At 40.4% G+C, this 22,122-nt stretch overlaps 1 protein-coding gene across 1 annotated transcript in view; it reads left to right on the plus strand.

The window, feature by feature from the left end:
- Positions 1-10,729: 10,729 nt before the first annotated feature.
- The window catches only part of NOS2 (nitric oxide synthase 2), a 50,573-nt gene continuing 39,180 nt past the window's right edge, over positions 10,730-22,122 (plus strand). The window contains exons 1-8 of the mRNA XM_088462838.1: positions 10,730-10,833; positions 14,705-14,777; positions 15,112-15,219; positions 15,877-16,025; positions 16,969-17,131; positions 17,439-17,530; positions 19,201-19,342; positions 21,838-21,977. Of these exons, the coding sequence (XP_088318964.1) occupies positions 10,730-10,833; positions 14,705-14,777; positions 15,112-15,219; positions 15,877-16,025; positions 16,969-17,131; positions 17,439-17,530; positions 19,201-19,342; positions 21,838-21,977 (971 nt within the window). The remainder of the gene's footprint in view (positions 10,834-14,704; positions 14,778-15,111; positions 15,220-15,876; positions 16,026-16,968; positions 17,132-17,438; positions 17,531-19,200; positions 19,343-21,837; positions 21,978-22,122) is intronic.

A 22,122-nucleotide genomic window follows, 5' to 3' on the forward strand; every position in this document is an offset into this window, starting at 1 on the left:
AAGGCTACAGTATATATAAAGGTTTCACTTTACCACTGGTCCATGTCACACAGTGAAAAGTCAGACTGAGGACACAACCAGGTAAGCATCAAGTGTCTAGAACAACAGTGTGTCTGGATATCTTATGTATTTCAACATTTTACTCCTTTTAAGTTTCTTATATTTGTAAAATATCAATTTGTAGTTTTAAATCTTCAGCTTCAACTCAAAATTTAGAGCATCATATTTTACAATGAAGCTGTCTTACTCTGAGATGTATATATAAATATATATTACAATGACACGTTGCTTTATATAACAGAACTATTTATAACAATCACAAACATGTAAGTAAAGAGTTAAGAGGCTTATTAGGAACTAGATCTATGATAAGATTTGATTTCTAAAATAACCAGTGAGTCATGGGGGAAGCATTTTCCCTTATGCAGAATTCCTGTCACTAAAACTATTATATTACAGGGGATGTTTTGGTGCCTAAAATGGATAATAACTGACAACAGCTTAAACCTAATTAATAAAGATGACTAGGCTACAATTACATATAAAGTCAATTCTATATTAGTACCTGTTCTTATATATATTTATGAATTAACAATAATATGTGAGTCCACCTCTAGCGCTCCTCTGAACACAAATTCACATAGGTCAGTGTAGAAAATATAATAAAAATAATCACCATAAATGAGTCCACTTGATAATGGAGAAATACACAATAAATCCAATAGGAACTTCTTATAAACAGATGGTTGATGACATCTATATAGAAAAAAATCTCCTCCGTTTGTGTGTTAATAAAAACAACACCAATAGGGAGAATGAGAAGAGAGACAAAAAATAGTGCAGATCAAACTTGGACACATCAATTTTAATGACAAATTTGCACTTACAACATGTAGGTTTAAACAAGCATTTGTTTAAAACCATCAACGGTGGTAAGCTGACAGCACTCCCAAAGACTCTGTCCTTCACCTCCTAGGACTCCCAAAGACTCTGTCCTTCACCTCCTAGGACTCCCAAAGACTCTGTCCTTCACCTCCTAGGACTCCCAAAGACTCCGTCCTTCACCTCCTAGGTGACAATGTCACCTAGGAGGTGAAGGACAGAGTCTTTGGGAGTGCTGTCAGCTTACCACCGTTGATGGTTTTAAACAAATGCTTGTTTAAACCTACATGTTGTAAGTGCAAATTTGTCATTAAAATTGATGTGTCCAAGTTTGATCTGCACTATTTTTTGTCTCTCTTCTCATTCTCCCTATTGGTGTTGTTTTTATTAAAACACAAACGGAGGAGATTTTTTTCTATATAGATGTCATCAACCATCTGTTTATAAGAAGTTCCTATTGGATTTATTGTGTATTTCTCCATTATCAAGTGGACTCATTTATGGTGATTATTTTTATTATATTTTCTACACTGACCTATGTGAATTTGTGTTCAGAGGAGCGCTAGAGGTGGACTCACATATTATTGTTAATCTGTATGTTCTTGGAGTTTTTGGGTGTTTACTCCTTTGTGTTTTCATCACCTGCTGCACTTCTGTATTTATTGCGCACTGATTATCAAAATTGTTTTTTCTTTGATATATTTATGAATGTTCCAAAATGCCATTTAATTTATATTTCTGCAGAGTTTAAGGCTTCAATTTAAACTATAAGTATACAGGATATAGCAGTGGCCAGTAAAGAGCGTTAGCATCCATTTCTATTTTAAGGTACTTCCATGGAATTTGCCTATATTTTAGCTTTAGTGTCATCCATAATCTCCTTATAGACATACTATAGTGATTTTAGACCATAAAGTTGCATCTTTTGTGATTTGTTGTGAATATCTTGCTAAAATAATATAATAATATAGAAAAGGGGCAGCAACTCACGTTTTCATCCATTTTAATTGTAAATCCATACTTATACTGCTAAATGTAAATGGCACTTAAAATACACATAATATATAAAATATACAGTAGACATGAACGTGACAATGTATTTTCTATGGAATACTTTTCTTTCCAATATCCTACTGGTGTTTTCAGCTTTACAGAATAAAATCTAAGCTGAAAAAAAACTGTTTATCGCTTATTCATTTAAACACACACAGCCTAAAGCTGGGCATCCACTATACAAATTTCTGTCAGATATCTGTCCAATATGGATGGTTGGAATGAAAACCTGGTAATGTATGGGAGCAGATGACAGTCGTCCATTTGCTCACAAACACTGGAAAATAGCCAAAAATGGTTGTTCAGACAAATTGGTTAAAACACACAAATTAACCAATTTGAACAATTTTATTTGTCTTTTTTTCAGTGTTTAAAACCATATGATCGACTGTCATGTGCTCCCATACATTACCAGGTTATCATTCCAACCAGCCAGATTGGACAGATATCTGACAGAAAAATGTATAGTGGATGCCCAGCTTTAGTCTACTGTACTTTCTGTGTCATTGACCAATGCTTAGGGGTAAATGTAATAATCTGCAACTTGCAGCCTTCGGCGAGTCTGCCTGATCTTTTAGAAGGGCAATCATGAAGGCAAAACCAGTCTGGTTGGTGTTCAAAGTGTTCCGGCGTCGTCAGATGTTTATGGGGAAATTGTCACAATTACATTTTAGTAGTTGAATGAGTTTTTACGTCTTTCCTGCTGGCTCTTCAGTGACAAAGATCACATAAAACCAGATGAACATACTACAAATAAAATAAATAAAAAAAACCTTTTGTATGAAGTATCTGTCGGATGGAAATATAATTGTTTTATGTATATGTTGCTTAAATCTAATAATTTTCCTAGCACTAGTATATCACACAACACAACCTGTCAGACACACATACCTAAGTAGTAAGCTCTAACACCTAAGCTCTAATCTTTCCACAGTCACAATCTTGAAAATGTAACTATTAACATATTTGTTGCATTCAATTAAATAATACTTGTAGTCCATTAGAAAGGAAGAATACATTTTTGCATTGTTCCATTCATGTAGCTGAATTGCAGCTGTAAATACATACTTATAGCAACAGTGACACCAGTAGACAACTGGAAGGAGCTGCAATCTAGAAATAAAAACTATAGATGTCTGCCCCTAGCTATTGAATTATTATTACTCAACAGTGGGTGTGTCATAATCATAATCAGCATAATCAGCCCCACAATACATACAATATCAAATTATAGTTTGACTCTAATTTACAAATAATAGCAATTTTGCAATTTGTTTTGTAAACAAGATAAGAGGTGCTTATATTGTTGAAAGATGTATGTGAAATTACCTTTATATGCTTGTGATATAAATCTTGTAGCTTATTTTGTGTCATGTGTACTTCTGAGACTGTAGAACCCGAGCATTGCAGAGTTATGATAACATTCCATTGTTCTCTGCTGATTGGATTGATAATGAAGTAGGAACAAGACAGTGTTTATAGATCCACCTGTGCCACATACTTAATAGTCTGGACTCTGGACACAGGGTCTGGGATATTTCCACACTTATCATTATCTGCCTGTCGCTGAACAGTACTATGACTATAGTGGACTACAGTTACATTCTGAGAGTACAAGAGGATTTTTCAAGACAGATTAATGATAGAGCAACAATCACAATTTTCGGACAAGTTTCTACAACAGCTGCTAATGTAATTTAATGTGATTTTTATACCACCTTATTCTTGTACAGCTTCAGGAACTAACTCTCTACACATTGTAGAGGATATGTGTATTTTTTTTTTTTTTCAAATTTACCGTTGTTCCATACTAATGGGGTAAGTTCGTGTTTTGCTTTTTTCTGTATAAGTGCTTTTTCCTTTTGTTTTTTGTCACTGATGAAACTAGCAAACTTACTTTGTACTAAGGCAATTTGGACTATAATTGTAGTTTAATGTTTGCACTTCAACGGGTCAATTCAATTATTTCGAGACACAGTGCAGAACCTCTGGTACACGCCTCCCAATGAATAATGACACACTTGGAGGGGTTTAAATAGCATAATTTGGCCAATAAAGACATGTCAGCTTTCAGGTGAATTTCTCTAAAGTGCTCAGAGGTGTAAATGATGTGGGACAGGTATGTGGAGGTGTAAAGGATGTGGCACAGGTATGTGGAGGTGGAAATGATGTGGGAAAGGTAAGTGGAGGTGTAAATGATGTGGGAAAGGTAGGTGGAGGTGTAAATGATGTGGGACAGGTATGTGGAGGTGTAAATGAGGTGGGACAGGTATGTGGAGGTGTAAATGAGGTGGGACAGGTATGTGGAGGTGTAAATGATGTGGGACGGGTATGTGGAGGTATAAATGATGTGGGACAGGTATGTGGAGGTGTAAATGATGTGGGACAGGTATGTGGAGGTGTAATTGATGTGGGACAGGTAGGTAGAGGTGTAAATGATGTGGGACAGGTATGTGGAGGTATAAATTATTTGGGACAGGTATGTGGAGGTGTAAATGATGTGGGACAGGTATGTGGAGGTGTAAATGATGTGGGACAGGTAGGTGGAGGTGTAAATGATGTGGGACAGGTATGTGGAGGTGTAAATGATTTGGGACAGGTATGTGGAGGTGTAAATGAGGTTGGACAGGTATGTGGAGGTATAAATGATGTTGGACAGGTATGTGGAGGTGTAAATGATGTGGGACAGGTATGTGGAGGTGTAAATGATGTGGGACAGGTATGTGGAGGTGTAAATGAGGTGGGACAGGTAGGTGGAGGTATAAATGATGTTGGACAGGTATGTGGAGGTGTAAATGATGTGGGACAGGTATGTGGAGGTGATGTATTGATGGGAGAGGGGTTTTTGAACTTCCAGCTAAGAGGTAAAAGTGTTTATTCAAACTTTTTACAAACTTGTATAAAAACACTGAAAAATTGCTATACAGGCATTTTCATGTACCCCAAAATGCTGGAAAGACTTTAATTTGCTGAAAAACGCTTGCTTCAAAAGTTTGTAAGGATATATAAGACATGTAACTTTGACTTCACCTGGCGCAGAAGATGGAAATGGATGGCGTTGGACAGGTGCCAGCAGCCACCGTTCACACACCCAGGTAGTACAATTCAGTCTTTCCCACGGTCCTCCCTGGAGATCAGTGTCACAAGCCTAATGAATTTCGGTCCATAGGGACCTTCATCAGAAGCATAGTGACCAAGACCTACAGTACACAGCTGTAGATGCGGCTCCCCGCACTTCCGCACTGTTTCATAACCTGAAGTTACGTTTTGCTGATTCCCGGAAACAAGACTGAATTGTAATACCTGGGTGTGTTATATTTTTAAGAAGATATTGCACCATGTGGCGATCTCTTTGTTTGCTTCCATAGTTTTGCAATGCTAAAGGCTGTGAAACAATCTGGCTATAAACAAAGAACTTACTCATCACTGTACATATTACAGGGGGAGAGAAACAGGAGGAATAAAAAGATCCACTTTGATTTTTGTCTGAAAAAGTTAGACTTTATTTAAAACCCCTCACATGGTACTTTGGACATTATATTGGGACATACTGTATATATGGAACCCACATGAGCGCCATTGTCTTACTAATTTTTCTATTAATATACAGTGCAAAAATCAGCCATTTGACACCTTTTATAAATCTCCAGTACTTTCCTTATGGCCACTAACAGCCTAATATATGGCCCTGCTATCTCAGTTGCCTCTTTTATTTATTTTTATTTATTTTTTGGTGGGGTGTGTAGGAGGAGGGGGGCCCAGGGTGATTTCCCCACTTTTTCATGCATTTCTCCCAGGTTGCATTTTGTAGAAAAGTTGTGCACCCTTCACCGTGACTAACGCAAATTGTCATTTATAATTGGAGCTCACATATCTCGGGTGCACATGTTCATGTGATGTATGTGAGTTTCATGAAACAGTCTTGTATTCCCAATCTCACTCCTAATTGGTTTGAGCCGCAAGAATGGAGCAACATTTACATCCGTTTATTAATAAGGGTTGATTTATTAAGTCACAATTGGAAAATTCAATTGAGCACAGGGTTCCGTAGGAGCCTCCCCACGTTGTTACGGTTATGAAACATCATTATTTTTGCTTGGAGATCATAGAACTGGGAGCACAAATAAGCAATATTTACAGAACCGTACAATCTGGAATTGTTAGACAACTTGGTGGGTCGATGTTTATCTTCATCCTGTCATTTCCTCATTTCCATATGTGAGAGGACACTATGGGCGTGATTCAATTGAACGCAAATTAAATAGCTCCCGGAGCTATTCAATTCAGAGCGCTGTCAGGTCGGAGAATGCCCGTTCTCTCGCCCTTCGCGCCTTAAACGGGGTGTTTAGTCGCAAGAATGTGCCTTCTCTGACTAAACTGCCTGGCGCAATGCTGTTTCCACGGCGCTAAGGGCAGAAAACAGCATCGTGTCTGAACTTTTGAATTGAATAGCTCTGGAAGCTCTCTCCCGGCGCTATATAATTCGCGCTCAATTGAATCGAGCCCTATGGTGGCTAGCTCCGATTTGTCAACCAGTCAACATGTACAGGTCATAGCAAACCATTGATTTGTCTGTCTCATCCAATATATACAAGAGATTGCAAACTATTGGTGGCAAAAATGTCCATATTCATTTGTCTCATAATTTAGCATTTTGTTCTAATCATGTAGATTTTCTTTATGCAATGTGAATCTTTTATAAAGATAGGCATAGTAAACAGACACTAAACATATAAATAAAGGCCTTTCAAAGTTCTGACATGCAATTGGTTGTAGGCCACCAGTACGCTCAAATTTTAAATGCATAATTCTTCTGTGAATAAGGGGCCTATTCATCATCACTTATTTTATACAAAAGCAGGTGCAAAATAACATTTTCACCTAATTTGGTAAAATTTAAGTGTCAGGGCTATTCATCATTCATGTAACACAGTAGATATCACAAATATCTCCTGGTTACAAATATGCAGCAATAATTTCCACAGTCCCCATACTATAGCACTATATAGTCCCCATACTATAGCACTATATAGTCCCCATACTATAGTATGAGGACGTAGAAATTATGAAATTCATCAAGTTCAGAAAAAGCTTTTATTTCTAAACTTGACAGTGATGCTGTATGCCACCCTGAGATGGCGTACAGCATCCGATACAGCAGAAGGATCTAAAAAGATCCCTCCCTGCCGTGTCCTCTTACCTGCCTGACACTCCCTCCCATCTCCCAGAGCAGTACTTCTGTGAGCTGGGGCCAAGAGAGGGCACAGCCGCAGCGGCCAGCGAGGTCAGCGGCGGTGGGGGTCCTGCAGCGGACAGCTGGTGTGATGGGGGTGGGCCAAGTCTCCGGCAGCAGCAGCTTAGCCGAGTAGGTCCCCCGCACAGCAGCAGCGGTGGGGGGCCTAATCGGTGTAGCAGGTCTCAGCAGGGAGGGGAGAGCGCACAGTCTCTTGTGGCCACGACAGGGGACCTGCTCGGTGGAGCAGGTCTCAGCGGGGGGGAGGCAGAGCGCACAGTTACAATGATAGGGGGGTTGACAGACACCGGCAGGGTTAGTTGAAGGGAGGGCAGACAAGCAGGGGGCTCAGTCTCTCTTCACAGGCAGTGAAACCTGAAGAGGGACAGGAGAAAAGACTCTAACTTCCGAAAAACTGCTTCGTAGAAAGTGATAGTATAGGGCCGGAGGCTTGACGGATGCCTCCTAAACTGGGTTTGAACTCGCAGCTTGTTCAAACCATAATTATCACAAGTGATATTTATGTTTTGATGAATAGGCCTCTAAATATGTTTGCAATTATTAATATATTGATAGATTTGTAATTAAAATTACATCATAGCTGCACTACTGTACTTATAGGAAATAACAAAATAATACCCTATGGTCGTACCTTCCCCTTAGAGAAGGATCCCTGGGTAAAAAAAAAATCTACTAGCAGCATCCTCCATTTCCCACATAGCCCTGGTTGAAACCTAGGGAAGATGGAAGCGGCATGTGATTGGTCCTCACATCTATCCTCACCACCTTTTAAATTTGGTTAACAAATTGAATTTGTTGGTTTTTCATAATAGAATTAGCAGGGCTCCCTACAGTAGGTGGCAGTGCAACTCTAATGCAGTCTTCAGTTCCACCAGTTGATAGAATGGAAATAGTGTACAAATAGCTTGTATAGGGCTCTATTCATTATCCCTTAATTTATTTAAAAGCATGTCACCTGCTTTCGTAGAAATTAAGTTTTGAGGCCATTCATCAAAAAGGTAAGGTAGGAGATATCACAGATATTTTCTGCTTACCTTAAGCTGGCTACACATTAGATGAGGTTTACCCAGCACGACATCGTTCGCGATGGACTCGGCAGGAGTGCCGGCATTGGCAAGTGCATACACACTGGCCGATGCTGGCAACGACGGAGCAACAGCGGGGGGGGGGTAACGGGGGCCATGCTGCATTTGGCATGTAGAAAAGATCTGAGGTTGCGACGGACGACCCACGTGAGCGCACGTCGGCATCGTCATACTGCGTACACACTGGACGATTTGTCATTCCGATGCATTGGAATCGGGCAAATCATTAAAAATATCGTCTAGTGTGTACCCAGCTTTAGTCTCACGATGTGGCCCGCTGTCCCCATACACTAGTATGGGGACCTAAATTCATGCTGCAGGAGCAATTGCCATTTTCACATGGTGTTTGTTCCCACAACCCGCTCTTTCCCTACGTGTAGGAGTCCCAGGTTACAAGTTGTCCAGCTCCTGTCCGAGGCCTTGTGCACCTGTGTGAACTCTATTCACGTAGGCGCACTAGCACTGCCGAATCAGACTCAGCAGTGCTAACTTTCACTGCTCTAAAAGGAGCAGAGAAAGCTTTCAGGGAGACAGATGATTTTCGGATCAGCGGTCTCCGTGCCGGAGCAATGATGGATTGCTCTGGTGCTTTCAGCGAGTAGGAATTTTAATTACCGTGGTCCACCCAAACCCCGATAATTAACATAATGAATAGATCTCATAGTGCATTACTATAATATTTGTTGGGTTACTTATGTGGATTGTGTTTTCTTTCCCATAAATCACAGCGAAAAGAAATTAGTAAATTCTGTAAATAAATAAAATATAAATACATAAATATATATGTGAGGTAGGCAACACCTCTGGTAGTACTGGTGGTGGCAGTTGTGCCACTGTCTTCTTTGGTGTGGTAAATATGTGCGACTGTCACAATGTTGTCATGTGTCATGTCAACATAAAAATTTCAAACTGGTTATGATGTCGACATTGACCATGTCAACATGGATTTTATGATGACATTGTTAGCATGTCGACATAGTATTTTGCTTCTAATTCTGTAATTCCGCTAAGCACAGAGGGCCTCATTTAGGGATCAATTCAATTAGGTGCTTATTGGGTTCCGAAATGCGATCCCTCATGTACGTGGATTTGTGTTCGCTCCCATAGAGGTGGGCACACAATCCATTATTCTGCAATTCCAGGTGTACCATATCTGGAAAATAAACATGAACATCCACATCGCCGGCATTGCATCCTCTACTTGAATTGACCCCTTAAGCTGGCCACACACATGGCGATCTGCACACGATCAGCCGATGTGTACGATTTGTGTACGATTTCCCTTGAAACTCTCCCCGGCAGCTCTGCACACGATCTCCACACGATCTGCAGACGATTTGGTGTCCAATCTTCATACGTCTCTCCTGCATCCAGACTTTCACAGTGCATTGGGTCCTAGATTGTCAGATCTGCCCTACTGCACGGCAGATCTGACAATGCGATGTGCGACCAGCGGGGACGCGCATCGCATCGTGAGTGGGGACTCACGATTTACTCAGGATTTGGCCATATTTTACACGATCTGTCGTTCCAATGTGTCGGAATCGGGTAAAATATCGCTATGTGTGTGGCCAGCATTAGAGTTAAGAATTGGATTAAATCCAGTTTGAAGAGTTAAGACCTAAATTGATTCTAATCGCAGTATAAAACTATAGCCTAGCAAAGTGAGATAAATGAAATGAGGAGCTATTTGCTTTGTACCAGCTCAGAGCTGGTGCTAAAACCATGAACTCTGCACATATTTAAATAAAAATTTTATTTTAGTGATAGTTAAGTCACAATTTATCAATAATTTTACAGACAATTTCTGCAAAATAAAATTATATTCATACACCTGTGATAAATATGTACTTCTCGTGGATTTGTGAAAAGAATACTCTAGAGCAACGGTAGGCAATTTGTGGAACTAGAAGTCCCAGCATACCCTTGCAGACATGTCTTACTATTAGACATAATCTCCAGCAGATGTAGATCTCTTGGTGGTTGATCCTACTGTTGTAGAACTACTACTACAAGTACTGGAGATTGACCACTACTATGGGACCTGTAGAGCCACAACAGCTGTAGAGCCACAATTTATCTAATCCCTATACAGCTTTGCATTTTGTCCATATGATTCCTTCTCTATATTAAACCCCAGCAAGTTCATTTTCATTGTTGACATATTAAGCAAAACATTGGTCAAATTAGCAACTGCTCTAGTAGATTGTGATCGCTTTGGTGTATTAAACTTTTTTTTACAAAAACCCCATCAAACTCTAAGGTCATGTATTTTAAGTGCAGAGGGAGGATGTCGCTTTGTATTACTGTTTAAAAAAAAAGTGTTTCCTGGATTTATTAGAAACTTTTTTTCTTTTTTTTTATACTTTACCAGGTTCTTTTTTTTTTATTTAGAAGACCAGCCCCTGTGGAGAACTTGTACCAAGTGTAAAGCCACACATATAATACTTGAAAAATGATGTGCCCATGGAAGCTCCACATTAGATCTGGAAACATTAAGGGTAAAACCTCCTATGACTTAAACAACAATCTGCCTAAGGACACGGGAACATATCTCAGGTACTGTAGTAAGAATCCGTCTACAAATGTTTATTTATCCAATTCAGTGTCTTTTATGGATCTTACAGTGCTAGTGTTTTGGTGGCTTTAACTTACTACTGTACATACTATTCCTTCTTCTGGTAGCATCATACATTGTAGCTTGAAGTTTTTGTCAGCAAGGAGTCTTTCCTAAAGTTTTAAAGAGTATTTCACGATCAATTTATTTTCTATGGTAAAAGTTTTAATGTGAACTTAATGTGTTATATAACTAACTACAGCATACTATTGCTAACATGATTTTAAATATATTATTATTATTATTTCTTATTATTATTACTGGGATACATTATTGAAGGTGCTTTGTTTGGTTTTTTGAGATTTTAATAAGCACCTCTACTCATTTATTTGTTTTGCCTCTTTCGTTTGGTGTTGTTTATTTAGAGCAATACAATGTATGCAGGTAATAAATTAGTAATACACTACAGACTGTTTTGCAATTTAAGGAAGTTTCTGTCCACCATCAACCATGCTGTGCTTATTAGGTTGTAGAATATCCAATGTAATATATTACAAAGGGAGAACATTTTAGTTATTATGTATACTGAGCTTTAGATGGTTATGTAATAGGTCCCAAAATGAAGGCACTGGCGTGATTTCGGCAATTTCGCTGTTGAATTCAAAGCGGCAATCAGTTATAAGGGCGACTTTTCCTTATTTCCTGTTACATAACTGCATTATAGTCAATGAACACTTAAAATCCAGATCTCGTAGATTCTTTTTGTACAACTGCTCAAGACTAATGCCTCTACCATTGGCTGCGTCTAAGATGGATATATAATTATGCATACATCAAAGGATAACCAATACCAACTGACATGGTTGTATGAGAATCAGAACATGTATGGGCATTTAGCTCCGTGGCAATACTCAGATAAGTTTGATTTGCAAAATGACATTCAGCACAGGAAATCCAGGAGGTTCAAGGAACAGTCACAATTTGTCACACAGAAACTGGACAGTTATACTGTTTATATACAGTATGCACAGGACATAGACAACATGTCAGTGCTGCAGACAGAGAGGACAGGTTTATGTTGTAAGTAGCAAGCAGTGAATAGAAGTCATGTACATGCGCTTGGTGTCTATTCAGTGGTGTGAGGGAGTGGGTGCATGCCCAGCAGTTCCCGGAGCGATGGGCATGCCCACAAAAATCCCTCTCTGATTACTCACACAACACCACTCCTAGTGGTCTATTTTATCATAGGTGGTAGTAGGGCCTCACAACTACATAAGGGATCATTTATTGCCTCTACATATCCCCCTGATAAGAAATTACTTTCTGTGCTAATTTTTCAAAACACGTTTGCGGAGAGAGTGACTCCGATAAGACTCTGTCCATTTGAAGGGGTTAGCAGTAAGGTAAAAGCTATTGCCATCTCTTTATTGCATGTTCTGACTCTGCACATATGGTCGCACATGAGCAGTATCATTTTGCATGGAGGTGGCCGGGGAGGGGTCTTCTGATCTTACTCCGATGTTACTCTCCCCATAGGGACACAATGGCTAATGCAATCTCAAGATGGTTTTAACTTTTCAGTGCCAACTCAAAAATATAATGGGTGCAGGGTTTGTGATGCACACAGGCCTGTGGGTCCGGAGGGTTCACACCGCACAGCCTGCAGCCATGTTTAATACTGCGTTGGTGCTGCAGTAGCAGCACTAGTCCCCGGCAAAATGGAGCAAGTCTCTGGAACCATGGCACGGGTACCATGTTACTGGAGACAAATCATGTGCAGCCGGAGTCTACCACACTCCAGAGAGGAGCGGGCCCACACAAAGTCTGCACAGGTCCTCTCCATCTCTCTTAAAGTAAAACTTTTTGGAGCTTGGCATATTGCCCGGATCAGGGAAAAGGGGAGTTGAACTTATATGGGAGAAAGAAACATATAGACTTACAATCTAACCCTATTTAATTGCAAACGATATAAAGTATATAGGGGGATTATAACAACAGCCGCACTTTACAGCAAGCCGAACTCACACAAAAGTGCGGGCTGTGAGCAAAATTGTGCGAATTCGGACTCAGAGCAGTCCGTGAGGGGTGTAAAATGAGGTGCCGTTGCTGGAGTGTCAGTGCTGTGGCTATTTGCACCCTTTGGGCTATTTGGATTGACCCCTAAAAGTGAAAAGGTCAGTAAAACATAGGCTAGACTGGGCATAATGAAAGAGCCTAACAGTGAATGGTCCGGTCTCATCTTAGTTGCTAAGCCAGATGGCAGTACAATATTTTGCAATGATTTTTGGAAAGTAAATGAAGGAAAGTTTGACACTATGGGGTAAATTTACTAAGATGGGAGTTCTATTAAGAAGTGATGCTGCCCATAGCAACCAATCAGATTCCAGGTATTATCTTCTAGAAGGTGCTAGATAAATGAGAAGTCAAATCTGATTGGTTGCTATGGGCAACATCACTTTTTAATAGAACTCCCATCTAAGTAAATTTACCCCTTAGGGGTAAATTTAGACCTTAGGGGTAAATTTACTAAAGTGAGAGTTTTTAGAAGTGGAGATGTTGCCCATAGCAATCAATCAGATTCTTTCTATTATCTTCTAGAAGGTGCTAGTTAAATGTAAAGTAGAATCTGATTGGTTGCTGTGGGCAACATCTTCACTTCTAACTCTCACTTTAGTAAATATACCCCCAACAGTATAAAATTCCTAGAGAGCAATTAATATATCTCGGAAAAGTCAGGTTCATCTATACCTTAGATCTGAATTCGCAATATCGCCAGGTCCCTAACAGAATGTGTGATATGCAAAACCACATTTGTTCCGCTATAGAGCCTAATCCTACACGTTGGATCATTTTCATAGACTGATGGATAATCTGTTACACTGCATTGCACCTGGGTGCAAGTCGAGTACCAATAGATGCATCATAGGGAAGCTTAGAGGATGTTTTTTTAACTCAAATAATGGAAAAACCAGACTAATGCCTACAGATGAAGACGGTACTGTAGCACACAGGGCTGAATGTGACATTTTATTGTTTGTTATGCTGAACTGTTTGCGCTGCTGTAACCTTGCTAAAAGTGTCTGGGCCTGGAAAGGTTGTTTTAAAGGGGTCATAACTTCTTAAAGACTGCATGTATGATGCCATATATTGGACAAGTTACACGCACAAAAGCCACATGGAGAAAAGCCTATTTACACTCAACGCTGAGGCATATTCATTGGAAGAGGCATGTAGGGGTGCACTAGTAACAGGGCCGTAACTAGGGTAGTGCGACCTGTGCCATGGCACAGGGCACCACAGGACAAGGGGGCGCTGTTTAGGCCTGTCAATTTTCTGTTTATTATCATTCTCACTTGCAGCTTCCACTTATTTCATCCCCAGCATCTCCTGACCGCCCCTCTCTCTTCCCTGACCCTTCCCCTGGAGGCCATGCCCCTTTTTTGGGTGCATTATGTCCCTATTTGAAAAATAAGGTGTGCGCCAATGCTCTTTCTGGCACAGGGCACCAAAAAGTCTAGTTACTGTTCTGACTAGTAACATACAGATGTGTACACATACATCTAGCCTCCTTGCGCTTTAAATAGCCCCTCTTGTTGCACCATGCTGTGGCATGACTCGATAACGCAGAGCATCTTTTCATGCAACTTTTTCTCTTAAAATGTGTCTTATTCACAAAGCGATGCGATTAGAACACACAATCAGCTTCTGCTGATTACAATGATATGCGACATGCCTATAATCTGTGTGCAATAAGAGGGAAGCAAACCAATATTACCATTACTGGCAAACAATATTTCAACAAAAAAAAAAACAATTAATGATCGTGCTGCTTATATTTATCCATCATCTTATTTTTTTCATTTTCTTTTAAAGTTCTGCTAAACAAGAGGATGCCAATTTCAATGGCATGAAAAAAGATATGGAGGAAATTACAACTGCATTAAAGGTAAGTGCTGAATGTTCACACAAGTATATAAAAGACCCACCGTGGTTGTAAACTCATACACCTTTTCCAAAATTAGGAAATGCTTAAGCAGCCCAAAGTTACATCCCAAAAACGAACATTAAGACAACATAAACTTAACCCAATACCCATCCAAACCACACCTACTTTCTGATAGACCACACCCCTTTTTGAGTCTTGTATTTAGAACTCACCATAATTGAGACTGTAGGATGATATGAATCTACTGTATATTATAAATTTACTTTGTGATTGATAGTGTATGACAACTTTCAATCAGCTTTGTCAAATATATTCCTGTATCTATATCTTTCAGAAGAGTGTTCCGGAAAACCATGGACATTCACGCCCCAGATACCAGAAGCTAAACAACTATGAGAATGGGAAAATCTTACAAGACACTTTACACCTCAAAGCAAAACAGGTTTGTTGTATTTATATATACCAAATTTCTAATAATTTTTGTCAAAATGCACTGTGCATATTGCTCTATTAGTGGTGCTATATACAAAAGCAGGGCCGTAATTAGGGTAGTGCCATGGCACAGGGCACCGTAGGGCAGGGGGCGCTGTTTGGGCCTGTCAATCATTCTCACTTGTAGCTTCCTCTTCTTGTATCCCCAGCATCTCCTGCCCCCCCCCCCTATCTCTTCCCTGGCCCTTCCCCAGGAGGCCATGGCCCTTTATCAGGTGCACTATCTTATGTCCCTATTTTAAAAATGGGGGGGGGCGCCAATGCTCTCTCTGGCACAGGGCACCAAAAAGTCTAGTTACGGCTCTGTACAAAAGCATAAAACAGATCAACAGACCAGAGTGTGCCTCTATCTATCCTAAACTGTCAGGTGTGGTGATAAATGTAATTTTTTTTATCCACATGTGATTAGGCAGGATGGAGGTAAATTTATATCTGCCATTTTATTGAAAGGCATGTCCTTTAGTAAATCACCCTGTAAGTCTATTTTCTCACAAAATTTATGTTGGCTTTTATTGAATTTCTGAGAATTTAGCATATAATATCTGCCTATGACAATTGCAGTGAATATATGACCCTAATAACAAGTGAGTCTTATTTTAATTTACAGAATCTCAGCTGCCAATCAACTGTCTGTCATGGATCAGTAATGACCCCTAAGTGCTATTTCAGAGGACCACGGGACAAGCCAGTACCACAAGATGTTCTTTTACCTCAAGCAATAGAGTTCATTAACCAATATTATAATTCTTTTAAAGAGTAAGTTGTTTTTCTTGGTGCCAGTTATTATTATTATAATTATTTTTATTATTCTTTATTTATAAAATGCCACATATTATAAAAAACTGTACATTTAGGGGATCAGTATATAAATACATAGAATGTTATGAAACAGAAGTTAAAGTTAAAGGGGTCTCTATTTATCAAAAGCAAAAGCTCTTAGGTTTTCTGCTTATTTATCAAAGCCCTTATGCCTTCACCAGGGGAATCTGCAATACGTCCCCATGTAAAGCATGGGGCACCCTATTTATTATGGACAGCAGCAGTATACGCACCACTGCTGTCTTACTGTATGCATGTTTTGTTTTAACAGTGCGCATGCAGGAGATTATAAGTGAGAACTTGCATGCACTCCATCATGGAGCTTCCATGACACCTAACTGGCTGCAATGGCTGAACTGACCATCTGGCAAATGCCAGAAGGGCCATTGGACTGATGGACCCATCCAGCCGTCAGGATTCCCAGCTGAGCTGCTCTGCCTCCCTGTGCCTGTGCTCTGCTCGGCCGGCAAGGGGTGTAACACGAGTGTGACTTGTGGTACGCACCCGTGGCCGCCCATTTTCCATGCATGCACACACCTACGGCACGAGCATAGACAGTCCATGTTGACTACCCACTTCCATTAGCTTTTTTGAGTGCTGACATAAAATCGGTCTTTTTGGGCCACTTTGATAAATAGGCCCCATTACTTGCGTGATGAGCAGCATACAAACTCTTTGAAAAAGTACTAAATCTGGAATAAATGTTGGCTATCTTACAGAAATTCAGGAGTTGCTGGGTTCATGCTGCACTGTTTCTGTAAAAAGCTTTCCTACATAGTGAACATACAGATGAATAACAATGTTAGCTGTAATGTAGTAACTTGTGTAACCTGTGTAGTAACTGCTTTACTTCAAAATTCAGAGAATTTTTATTTTTTAGGCCACAAATAGAAAAATATCTTCATAGACTGGAAACAATTAGCAGAGATATTGAACATACTGGAACATATCAACTAACTCAGGATGAGCTGGTATTTGCAGCCAAGCAGGCCTGGAGAAATGCCCCCAGGTGCATAGGCCGAATTCAGTGGAATAATTTACAGGTAAACTGATATTAACTAACCTATATTTACAGGCATTTCTTGTGACCTTTGTTTGTTTCCTCTGATTTGCATAAAATGCCAGTGGCTATAGCGGAAGACTGACAGACTAGGAAAGACAGGATAGGTGACAATGAAAGCTAAATATTTCCGGTACAAGTACTTAGTACGGTATAAAACTTTTTAATGTAATATTGAACTGTTAATTTATCATGGGACATAGTAACTTTAAAGAATTGTAAAAGACAATAATGTGCATTCTATAGCAGTTTGAATTGCACCAATTCTAAATAAATATTTTTCATTTAAGATATTTGATGCCCGAAACTGCAAGACAGCCAAAGAAATGTTTGAGCTCATCTGTCGTCATATAAAATATGCAACAAATGGTGGGAATATAAGGTAATTTAACTTACAAGAACATATAATACCAGTAAGGTTCATATGGCTCCACATAGCGGAGCCATATTCAGTATGATTTATTCATTTACATGAATTGCAAACAGAGCTCTGAAGATTCTTTATAATCTTGTGAAGTTTTGGGGCCTGATTAGACAAATACATTTGTTTACCACCGAAATATAGCAATAATAAGAACTCATGCAAATAAATGCAGTTTGTTCCAAATAGAGATGAGTAAATATCTGGTAACATTTTGCAGAAGTTGTTTCAGAAAGACACAAAGTTCCAGCAGTACAATCTTTGAGCTCCGACTTTAACTTGCTGTTCTGTGGAATAGTGTCCTACATTGTTACACATAGCAGCATTTGGGGTCTATAAATAGAGCTGGGGTGAAATGTGTGTGAAATCATTTTACTATGTGGTTTATAATAATAAAACAGATCGAATATGACAGAGGAGTTTCACATGGGGAACACTTAAGGCTAATTTACCTGATAAACAAAAAATTCTGGAGCAAAATGCAGAATGAAGAGAACATTTTGCAAAACAGTTTTGAAAATGTTATCTCTAGTTCCAAAAGGTTCTCATGGTCCAGTTAATGTTATGCTAAAGTATAAAGCCCAACAAATGTTGTAGAACGGGGATGGGGAACCTCAGGCCCGGGGGCCGTATAAGGCCCCCGGCATCATTTTGCCTGGCCCTCTGAGCTTTTCTCTGTTAACCTCATCTGGCTAGCAGGGTGCCTAGAATGACACCATGCAGGCAGAATCTATGCAGCAGTGCCGCCTGGAGCATCCGTAGAATGCTTCAGATGGTCACACTGCTGCCCTTACAGCTCCCCAGAGCATCCTCAGGATGCTTCGGGTATTGCTGTAATCACCGGTGATTGTGGGCCCGCCCCCATGTGACTTTACACAGAGGGGGCATGGCCTGCACCGGGCCCACAAATAATGTTACATATATCAAAATGGCCCACGGCAGAAAAAAGGTTCCCCACCGCTGTTGTAGAAAGACACATTTCGTCATCAGTTGGGTGTTTATGAGCTATGTGACACTTAATTGATCATGATTTATGGCTGACTGTAGTGCAACTCATGTTTTTTCACTTGCTGATTCCTGTACTTGCAACTAAGCTGATTACAGTCCCAAAGGGTCATTTGCAGTCTCTCTGTTGTGCTATTCTCAATGAGAGGTTTAGACTAAACAGAGAGACTGCAAATGGCCCTTTGGGACTGCAGTCATTAAGAGGCATTTAGAAACACCCATGTAACAACGGCAGTCTCCCTGTTACTTAATGCTCTAGAATAAGTCATAATGAGGCTAAACCAAGCAGGATTTTTGGCTAAATATGAATGGGTGAGTCAAAGTGTAAGTCAGTTGGACTTTAATGTGACCTTCCTACTGTTTCCACATCATCTGGGATTTCATCCAACTCACAGATGTAACCTGAATTGATTTTATAGGGGAGTTCCCAAAGTTTGAGAAGTGCATGTTAAAGGGTGCTAGGCAGACAAGTGTGGCTTCATGTTACGTTCGGGCTGTAAATGAGCTTTATTGTGACATGTATTTACTATATAAAAGTGGTACAAAGCTATTTTTCAACATTTAATTTTCGTTTTGCTGTCTTTTCTTGTAAAGATGTACACAAAGCTTTATTGTCTTTCTCTCAGGTCCACAATCACCATATTTCCTCAGCGGACCGATGGAAAACATGACTTTAGAGTGTGGAATAGCCAGCTGATTCGTTACGCTGGATTTCAAATGCCAGATGGGTCAGTCATTGGGGATCCTGCCAGCATAGAGTTTACAGAGGTATCTCATTTCTTAGACATTTGCATATTTGAACTACATTAGCAGCAATAATTTACGTTTTCAGTCTTACGACCATAAATAAGGCTCTATTGGAGAGGCAGATAAAGGCCACTAAACAGGAATTCTATTTGCTCTTAGTAAGCCTCAATTTTACTGCAAATTCCAAGAAGAAAAATGGTTCTTACGCCACGGCCACCACCACACAGATGGTTCCACTGTATCCATAAAAAGGAAGGGATGGGTGCTAAAACAACATCAAACTAGGTGGGTGGAGACTAAGGAGACCGCTGTACAGTATAAATAGCACAAAGTATATATTCAAATGGAAGGATAGGGGCTAAAGAGGCCTCTGTATACATCATAATGGGGCGATGTGTACAGAGATGTGGCATGGAACCATAGTACTCGTGCAAGGGCATACTGCCCCAACCCACTACAGAAGTGTTCACTGGGGAAGGGTCATAGCCAGCATGTAGAGGCAAGATGAAGTGTAAAAAAACAGCAGGTGCAATGTCAGACTGGAGCACTGGTGGTATGCAATGGGAAACCTGAAAATAGTGTTTACATTCTACAGTAAGACACAACAATGGCAGGCATTTTAGAGTGCATCTTAATGACTGGCATACAATACACTGAGGATTCTAGTGATCACTATACAATACACATAACATTTTTAGTGACCACTATACAATGCATACAGCATCCATGTGACCATTATACAACAGAGGCGTCACCAGGTCTGGTGACACCTGGTGCGCACTTTGGATACCCCCTGCGCGTCTCGGTCAAAAAGGGGGTGTGGATTAACTAAAGGGGGTGTGGCCTCATGGTGGTTCCTGATAACATCACTCCGAGGGCAGCCCAGCTTCATCAGAGACACCCGAGTGCGGCCTGCAACCCCCTCATGATGCCACTGTCATACAATACACAGAGCATCCTAGTGACAGCCATACAATACACAGAACATTCTAGTGACTATAGTATAATGCAGGGACCCATACACTATAGAAACTATCATAGTAACCACCATACAATATATTTAGACTGTAAGCTGTCACGAGCAGGGCCCTACATCAGTGGCGTCACTCACCTTTGTGACAACTGGTGCAGACTCCAGAGAAGATAGTAGTGCATCAGTAGAAAAGGGGTGTGTTGCGTGACCTAGGTAGTCACTCCAGGGGTCCCGAAGATGTGGACTTCCCCCCCGGGACCATACTGGGCAGAATTCAATTGATTCCAGCCCCTATCGCACCCGACGGAGCTATTCAATTCTTGCTACTGTTGGGCGCGATCAGCTGGCAGCGCTACATTTCAGCTCGCAGCCCCAGGGGGATGAGAGCTGAAATGTGCGAAAAGTGACCTGTTTGGGCGCCCAAACAGCACTTTTCGCAGGCGCGCCCAGCACTTTGGTCGGGTTTAGCTGCTTTACGCGGCTAAACCTGACCTCAATGGGCGAGATCAGCTCGAAAAACGGCATCAATTGAATAGCGGCCCACGATCTCCTGTCACTTTAGATGGGAGATCCGGACCGCATAATCAATTGAATTCCGCCCACTGTGTGCAGTGCCGACTCCCTCACTGTGTCAGGAGATGAGTACTGCATGTAATGCTACAGTGCAGCACCCGGCTCCAGTCACTGAGGAGGAGATGGCACTTTGGTGTCACCCCTCGGCAGGTGACACCAGTACCCCCCTTGTGACTCCACTGCCCTCCATCCTCTTGGTTCTCACCCCACATTTTCACGATCTCCTGTATGGCTGATCTGCCACATCTAGGGCCACACCCTCCAGAGCTTGTGCTTGGAGTACAAGCTCCACATGCTCCACTCAATCTACGCTCCTGCTAATGAGGCCACTGTATACAACAAAAAAGAAGGATGGAAGCTACAGAGACTGCTGTATACATCACAACGGAGGGATGGGTGCTAAGGAGACCACAGTAATATCAAAATAGAGGAATGGGTGCTAAATACAGCATAACAGAGCATAGAAAGGGGGGGATCAGAGCTAAGCAGACTGTATATATCAATAGGTTGTTATATAAGGAGAAGCCCTATATCTGGAAAAATCACCCTTTTTCTTTACAATATACCACTTAGTGAGATGAATGAGATAAGTTTTGTCTGGTCCTAATCAATATTAATGATAATGAAGGCTAGCAAGTCGGCATGAAAAAAAAGTGGTTTAGTCCACAAAATATCTGACAGGCCCACGTTAAATAAATTTTTTGCATTAACAGGTCACAACTTCACATTATGGAAGTTTTAGGAGAAAGTAAGGGATAGGATAGACTTTGTGCGAGGAGATGTTTTGTGAACACTGAAGGACACTAATGAATAAGTGTGGATGACTACCAGAATAATTCCAAATCTTAATAATAAGCTATAGTATCTCATTGGTATTTATTAGTAAAGAGTAAGGTTAATAAGAAATGTTAAATATGAACAACACTGTAGTTAAATCGTTTTTAAGTGCTGTGTAAACTTGTCTTTCTAGCTATGTATACAGCTTGGGTGGAAGCCAAAATACGACCAATTTCAGATCCTTCCTTTGGTGCTGCAGGCAAATGGTGAAGACCCCGAATTATTTGAAATACCAAAAGATCTTATAATGGAAGTCATGATGGAGCACCCAAAGTAAGTCACCATTAACAATGACAGTAATTCCCAGACAGATTAGCACTGATCATTCTTTACTATGAGGCCAGGAAAAATATATTGATATCATGTATATGTTTAATTTACTCTGTGCAGAGAGGTTGCTGTCAGTACATATTTGCAG

This window comes from Taudactylus pleione, unplaced genomic scaffold, assembly GCF_031769625.1.
Source record: "Taudactylus pleione unplaced genomic scaffold, aTauple2 ptg001272l, whole genome shotgun sequence".
In the NCBI taxonomy this organism is placed as follows: Eukaryota; Metazoa; Chordata; class Amphibia; order Anura; family Myobatrachidae; genus Taudactylus; species Taudactylus pleione.